This window comes from Montipora capricornis, chromosome 10 (genome assembly GCF_036669925.1).
Source record: "Montipora capricornis isolate CH-2021 chromosome 10, ASM3666992v2, whole genome shotgun sequence".
Classification (NCBI taxonomy): Eukaryota; Metazoa; Cnidaria; class Anthozoa; order Scleractinia; family Acroporidae; genus Montipora; species Montipora capricornis.
Window position 1 is genome coordinate 10,612,003 of NC_090892.1, and position 7,500 is coordinate 10,619,502.

The 7,500-nt window shown below is 37.2% G+C and overlaps 3 protein-coding genes across 7 annotated transcripts in view; 1 reads left to right on the forward strand and 2 right to left on the reverse strand.

Annotated features, from left to right (window-relative positions):
• The window catches only part of LOC138019326 (transcription initiation factor TFIID subunit 8-like), a 14,575-nt gene extending 11,379 nt beyond the window's left edge, over positions 1–3,196 (reverse strand). The window contains exons 1-2 of the mRNA XM_068866073.1: positions 3,038–3,196; positions 1,953–2,051 (exon numbers count right to left, since the gene is read on the reverse strand). Of these exons, the coding sequence (XP_068722174.1) occupies positions 1,953–2,051; positions 3,038–3,164 (226 nt within the window). The 5' untranslated portion in view covers positions 3,165–3,196. The remainder of the gene's footprint in view (positions 1–1,952; positions 2,052–3,037) is intronic.
• Positions 3,128–7,500, forward strand: part of LOC138019324 (uncharacterized) — a 32,078-nt gene continuing 27,705 nt past the window's right edge. For both annotated transcript variants that reach the window (XM_068866071.1, XM_068866072.1), the window contains exon 1: positions 3,128–3,286. In XM_068866071.1, the coding sequence (XP_068722172.1) occupies positions 3,235–3,286 (52 nt within the window). In that variant the 5' untranslated portion in view covers positions 3,128–3,234. The remainder of the gene's footprint in view (positions 3,287–7,500) is intronic.
• The window catches only part of LOC138019666 (uncharacterized), a 5,969-nt gene continuing 3,559 nt past the window's right edge, over positions 5,091–7,500 (reverse strand). For all 4 annotated transcript variants that reach the window (XM_068866521.1, XM_068866519.1, XM_068866520.1 and 1 more), the window contains 2 exons: positions 6,268–6,371; positions 5,091–5,387 (listed from right to left, as the gene is read on the reverse strand). In XM_068866521.1, coding sequence (XP_068722622.1) covers positions 6,278–6,371 — 94 coding nt within the window. In that variant the 3' untranslated portion in view covers positions 5,091–5,387; positions 6,268–6,277. The remainder of the gene's footprint in view (positions 5,388–6,267; positions 6,372–7,500) is intronic.

A 7,500-nucleotide genomic window follows, 5' to 3' on the forward strand; every position in this document is an offset into this window, starting at 1 on the left:
ATTGCAACAAAACAGCTTTCGAAGGAGGCGCTTTATCACCAAAGTGGCCATGGCTTCGACTGTTGATGGTGGCACACTACAGTTAGTCAACAGCAAATTATTTGCCTGGGTCTCCCGACACTACTGCATTGTCTCAGTCAGGGCGCCCAATCACAGTCACACCTCCTTCGTGTTGACAAAGTTCAAAAACACATTCATGAAGCCGGAAAGTGTTGAAAGATACGAGAATGAAAGCCGTAGTGAACAAACTCTTGCGCATTCATGCCACTTTTATTAGTTAATAGGACTTTGTATGTAGTAGGCTGCTTGCAATCGTAACTGTATTTATTGAGCCTTCAAGGAATTAACATTAATTACGCAAACAAAATTTGTTCTCGTAGTTTGTCAAACACAATTCTTTTTTAATCCCCTGGGTCTCCTGACACGACTGTTTTCTCTCAGACGCTAATAATTAAATTTCACTGGCTTCAGTAAGTCCAGCCACAAAATTATTCGAAGTACAATAACCTACGGGAACAAAGTTTATTTGCATGTTAATTCCTTGAAAGCTTGAGTCAATGCAGTCATGTTGGGAGACCCAGGAGAATGAAGAAATTTGACAAACTACGGTCTGCCACCCCAGTAAAGCTAAGTTTGTTATCAACGGCCCAAGCTGTGGCCACTTTGTGATAAAGCGCCTCCTTCGAAAGCTGTTTTACACCGATAAAAAACAAGATTTTGAAAAATGGCTCAAATCGCACCGTATCGCATCGGGAAAATAACCACACAAGAAGGAAGCTACCCACAACAGCAATAAGGTTAGGCTTTTTAAATTAATAATTCAGATTTTTTTCAGATAATTATCTTCTTAAGCTTTTTATCGGGATTCCCATACAAATCCTTATATTTTGTCAGCCATCATCTCACACTGAGCTTGGGGTGCCTGTGATGATAGCGATGATTATTACAATTCTTTATTAAACAACGGGCTTTACAAGTTTTGCTGAGTGGCATTTTTTGTGACGAAATAAAGACACATTAACTTTGTAATAATAAAAATTATAATAGCAAATTAATTAATAATAATAGTAACAATAATAATACTAATAATAATAATAATAATAATAATAACAATGTAAGCTGTTGAACAACATATGACTAACAAATGGCTTTAAAAAAGCTGGGCTAAAATCTGAAAGAGGGAACATTATTGCTGCCCAAGACCAGGCCATCAAGACCAACTATTACCAAAGCAAAAATACTCAAAGATGGCACAAATCCAACATACAGGAGATGTGGTCAATTCCAGGAAACTGTTGATCATATTGTGGTAGGTTGCCCTGAGCTAGCCAAGTCGGAACAAGGCTGCCACATAATTGCACTGCAATATCGTTATGTACAGACTGTAAGATTAGCAAAAAAGAAAGATGGTACACATGTACAAGCACGAGCCCCAAACAGTGTCAAAGTGAGATGATTTTATTTAATAACAATTCTACGGGACATGCCCATACAGACAGATCGTGAGATAAAAGCCAAGAAACCAGACATTGTCATCAAAAACAAAAAAGGTGCCCAAGGATTAGGCCCTGTTATTATGCTCTATCATGGCTTCAGATAAAAGGAAATTCTTCATAATAATAATAATAATGCCTTTGACTTTATTAGTAATACATGCACAGTACATCCACCAGGAGGCTCTAAATTTCAAATCAACTGAAATGAAACATTGGTTTTTGAGGAGACGGGAAAACCAGGGTAACCGGGGTACACTTGCACAAGCACTCTCATTCCTAAAGGCCATGATTGTTTTGTTCAGCTCTGGAAATAGCAACTTCTGGTTAGTTGTAGTTGGAATCTACAGGTATTTATCCTTGGTGTTCACCAAAAGGATAGTGGCTTACAAGGACAAAAGTATCTCATATGTTAATTAATTTTTTATTAGCATTATAAGTTACAGTAATGCAACATACCCATGTCAATTAAAGCCACTTTAACATCACTTAGAGTCGGCTTAACACGTGCTGAAAGCTCACAGCTGAGTTTACAGCTTTGCCCAAGCTCAGACAAATCTAAAGCAAGAAAAAGATCATACTTTTTAAAAGTGATACTATCAGCTTTCTTACCGCTCAAAAACAGATAAGGCTTACTACACGTAGCTTTTCACTAAATAACTACAGCGAAACCACTTACACCTTGTACGCATGGGAAAAGAAAGTCAAAACCCAAGAAACGATACTTGCATGAAGCTATAAGATAAGGAAATAAGTTCTGCTATATTCTACATGTACAATTTAGCCATGTAATCCCGAAAAAAAGAATACATACAGCTGTACAGTCGACTCCCGATAACTCGAACTCTCAATAACTTGAACCTCCCGCTAACTCGAAGCAATTTTCGTTTCCCTGCAAGTCATTCTCTATATATTTTAACCCTCAATAACTCGAGCCACATCTTTCAATATAATGTGACAAATAACAACAATGTACTACAACTATTTCTCAAAAAAAGAAAGTTTAAATCGCATGAACCCTGTTAGTAGTAGCACGACATTGTTTGCTTTGAAATCTACAAAGTTTGCAGTACTTTACGTATACTTCTCCTGCTGCTTTGCTTTGTCTTGTTTCATGTTACGTTGCGTTACGTTCTGATTTCTACAGTAATTTAGAAATGAATTGCTCCATTTTCACTTTATTAAAATGTATAATTACTGTAAGGATAGCAAAACAGTAGACACAGTTTTTTCCTCATTTCCGGTCCATTTCAGTTTCTCTTGAAGGTTCGAGTTATCGGGAGTCGACTGTGATACCAGTACTATCTTCGAATTCTGGAGTCGGTGTACACGCTCCAAGGAGAAACAGTGATCAGAAACAAACGATCTTACGGTCAAAAAGATGTGAACAGAAGAGGAAACAATCTGGACGTGCTACTACTGAAACAACAAGGCTATTAAACACGGTGCTGGTAGTTTAGTTGTACTGTTTCTGCTCATATTATTATTTGACATCATTCTTAAAACCGAAAAAAAAATTACAAATTTAAGAATGATTTGCTTACAACTCTGAACCATTTCAGTAAGAGTTTCCAATGCTATCTTGGAAGCGGATGCAAAGCCCTGTTCTCGCAGCAGTGCACAAATGGAGATCTCGAGAAGTCGCCGATTCACTGAACTCACGTCCGCCATCTTTGAGATTACCCATAATCCTCCAGGCCTGTTTTGATTAGGGAAGGGGAGATACGTCCACAAGGTTTGGATGGAATGGATGAGAATCGGGGACGAATTTTCGAGGGTTTGGATCACGATCTGTAAGTCTTCCGTCTAATTGTCTAATCTTTATTTTTAAATCCAAACATGCGTCTACTGTAATTTATACCATGCCATTGAAAATACAGCCAATCAGAATGCAGGGAATCTGTTGTATATTCGTCAGTATTCCACCGAACCTACCTATCGATCAGTGCAATTCAACTGTATCACACCCAACCTTCCCATCATGCCTCACTGGCCACAGTATTGTCTATGGCATGGTATAAAATAGTTATGGAACGCTTTTGAGTGGTATAACTTTAGCCTGCATAGCCAGCACGAGGAGAGGGGATTGGGATACTCTCTCCCCAATCCCCTCTCCTCGCACCGGTTAAACAGGCTATATACCTTGGAATATCCCACTCGTCACTTGTATTTTCTTGGTATACACACTCGCCTAAAGGCTGGTGTGTATACCAAGAAAATACAAGTGACTTGTGGGACATTCCACAGTATATCACTCAAAAGCATTGCATATCTAGTACATACAAAATTCTATTTTGATTGTTTTAGCTATTTCATCCAAAATAGGGAAATGAAACTCCTCCCTGACCTCTAGAGACCACTACTGAAACAAAATATATCACACACATGTACTTCTGGAGGCTAAAACCCAAGCTAGAATCAGAGTATGGAATGAAAACTATGAAACATTATGACACTATACAGTATAGAAAGAAATATAATAGTTCGACTCTACAATACATTTTTTATTTCTATTTATTTCATTCTTTAAATCTGATCACAAGCAGTATTAAAATTATCACTCCTGATAAATTACACAATAAAGTTATAAGAATATTGGAAATTAATTTTGTAATTTATTGTTGAAAAAATGGCTCAATTTACAATGAATCCAAAATAAATTTTCAGTCTATGTGGGCTCTTAATTAAGCTTTTAAGAGGATGGCTTTGTTTCTTATGTTTTTCAAACTGCTAAGAATTACCGCACAAAGTAAATTCACGTCAGTCCAACCTTATAAATACAAATGAGCAAAGCTTACAAATGTACAATGTTCATGTACTATAGAGGACACACTTTTTTAACACCAAAATTCAGCCATAAAAAAACCCAACCAGGCAAGTTTTAAAAAAGTGCTTGAGAAAGATTTTACAAATATCTTGAGTTCATCTCATTTAATGTTTTTAAAGTAGTGATAAGATTTATTTACAATTTGACCATTTAGGGCCTGCCTGAAAAATATATCATGTATGTACCAGTATAGGCCCGGCAGTTGATCAAACGATGATAGCGCTATCTGCCAGATAAATCACTATCCAGTGGATAAGTAACAGGGTTCACACACTTTTTCAGACCAAAAATTCAAGGACTTTTCAAGGACTTTCAAGGGCCAAATTTTGAGATTTCAAGGACCCCTTTTTTTATTTACGTTGATGAATTTACCCATAGAAATAGTCTGAGAGTACAATTCTTCCTCATTTTCCGTAACATACATTCGTGAAAATAATGTACGTTTGTATGGCATGACTTGAGTGGCTGATTATTTTCACTGAAGTTTTCAAAGATTAAAAATGCGGGTCAGAAAAAAATTCAAGGACTTTCAAGGACCAGGAATGAAGAGCAGCTATTTTCAAGGATTTTCAAGGCCTTGAAAATGCACTCTCAAAATTCAAGGGTTTTCAAGGGTTTGCAAGACGCGTATTAACCCTGAAGTAATAGCGAAACCAATTGCCCTATCCAATGGATAGTGATTTATCTGGTGAATAGTGTTATCCCCCTTTTGAACAACTGGGGTCAGATGGACGGAATCCAACAATTTGAAAAAAAGAAACAAGAGATAAGAAAAATCTTCAATTTTTAATGGAAAGAAAATTGACTTTTAAGAAATTGCAATGATGGATTGTGCTTCATTTACATCTTGTGTTGATAAGAATAAAGAATTTGCATATGCATGAAAATTCACTGTACATGTACAAGTCACTACTTAATCACTTTTACACAATGTACATTTTAGTTGAATGAATACAAAGATGTTAAAATTACTTGTAGAATCACTGTGACATTACAATGTATGGTTACTGTTTTTTGTCTGGTTACGAAAAAAGCGAGCAATATTCCTATCATTATGTGCAGGAGGCCTGAAAGAAAAATATATGAAATTGGTCAAAAGTTAGACTTACACTATTAATAAAAGGACTCCACCAAAATATACATTTACACTGTATCACAGCTGTGTGACTTTCACGAGCTTAGACGATAATAATTATTCTTATTGGTGGTTTCAAGGACTTGAATTATGCATACATGTACCAATTTAGAATACTTAATTATTTTAATTACTCTAAAAGTAATTAAAATATCATAATTCATATCATAAAAAAAATGTGCCTCAACATTACTTCTCTCAAACATTTAATTAACCCTTGAACTTCTCAGCGGTACTCCATTGACAAACAAATTAAATTGCCTGGAGTTAACCCTTTCACCCCTAATTAACTGGCCTAAACTGGCCATATATAGTAGTTTACTGTGTCTAAAGCCAGACGATTTTACTTGTCAATGGGGAACACCCAGGAGTCGATGAGTTAATCATTCACTGGAAAACCATGTCCCATTAACCATTTCACCCCTAAACCGGCCATACTTAGTATTTTACTCTGTCTAACACCAGACGATTTTACTCGTCAATGCAGTAAATAAAGCAATGAATCCTTCAACACAGACAAGTAAAAACGTCTATTAGAAGATGGAGCACAAGCATCTCTTCAGGCAAATGGACAGGGTAAAGTGTCACTTTTCAGTGGCAATGAGCTGAAGGGGACACAGTTTTTGAGTGGACATACAATGTATGGGGTGTAGTTTGTTAATCCTTTGGTAACTACGGGGTTTCCCATTGATAATTATATTATTGTCCAAGATTATAAAGGAAGAGTAAAATCTGTAAGTGATTCTTGTCACTCTTAGGAGGTAAAGGGTTAAGTTGTAATTATTTTTTAGTTGCATATAAATTGTACTCACTATATTATTCCTATAGTCCATGATAAACCTCTAACATAACATCCCATAACCCTCCTGGGTGACAGTAAGATGGAATGCAGTGCATCTGGTACTCTGGCCTGTGTCTACAAATTAACGAAATAATAATTTATTAGTATAAACAGTTCAGCGTGTACTATTGAGTTGTAGTTGCATGTGGGTTTTTTCTAAGTGAAAAAGAAGCGCAAGAGTTGCTCGAGGTGATAGCTGAGTAAACTCTAGATAGCTTCTTAAGTGCCTAGCAAACCTTCCAAGACATTTTATCTCTAAAATCAATGTCAGCCCTGCAACAGGCTGCCACTGAACAAAAGTCATCATTACATGTATTACTACACTGTAAGTGTTTAGTGTCCTCAAGCTGGCTTCTCCATTTTGGTTGGCAGATTCAGATGAATTTTGCTGATTTTTCAGGGGGCTGAAACAATAGCTGATAATAAAAGGAAAACACTTGTCATATATTTTGCTCTTCTTATTCCTCTTTTAATGAGAGCATTAACTTTTATTAACCCATTGACACCTCAAACGTCCTTATTAGGAGGGTTTTGCTAAAAGCAGGCCTGCGGCCCACGGCCCGCCACGGCCCGGCGGCCCGGAGGCCGGGTAGCCAAGTCCTGATTTTCCACAGTTTTTTGTCCAGCGGTAAATCCACGTGCATGCACAGATCTGCATCAGGTTTGGGCGTGCAAAATGGACGACAATGAGTTTGAATTCGTTTACCATTTTAATCATTTGAATCCTAGTTTCTGTTTGTTGTTGTAAACAGACGAAAAACAACAGAGAATGACAACGTTTTTCACTTATCAACATGCAACGAAAGAAAGGATCGAAAGGGATTGAAATGATTATAAAAATGGTAAACGAATTCAAACTCACTGTCTTTCATTTGCGCGCCCATTAACCCAATGCAAATCTGTGCATGCGCGTGGATTCACCGCTGGGCCACCGGGCCTCCGGGCCGTCGCAGGCCGCTGGGCTGCTAGACTGCAGGCCTGCTGTTAGCAAAACCCCTTATTAGGATGCCCCCATTTGACAAACAATACTGGCTGAGTGCTCACTTTTCCCAAAATTCAACAGCAGCCACTCAACCACATGTATTGTACTGTCAAAGCACTGATTATACAAATATAACAAAATTGTTTACCACGTATACCAACAGATAAAAGAAAATCTCTATACTTATTGTTGTGTAAATAATACAGAACTAAATTCAAGCCC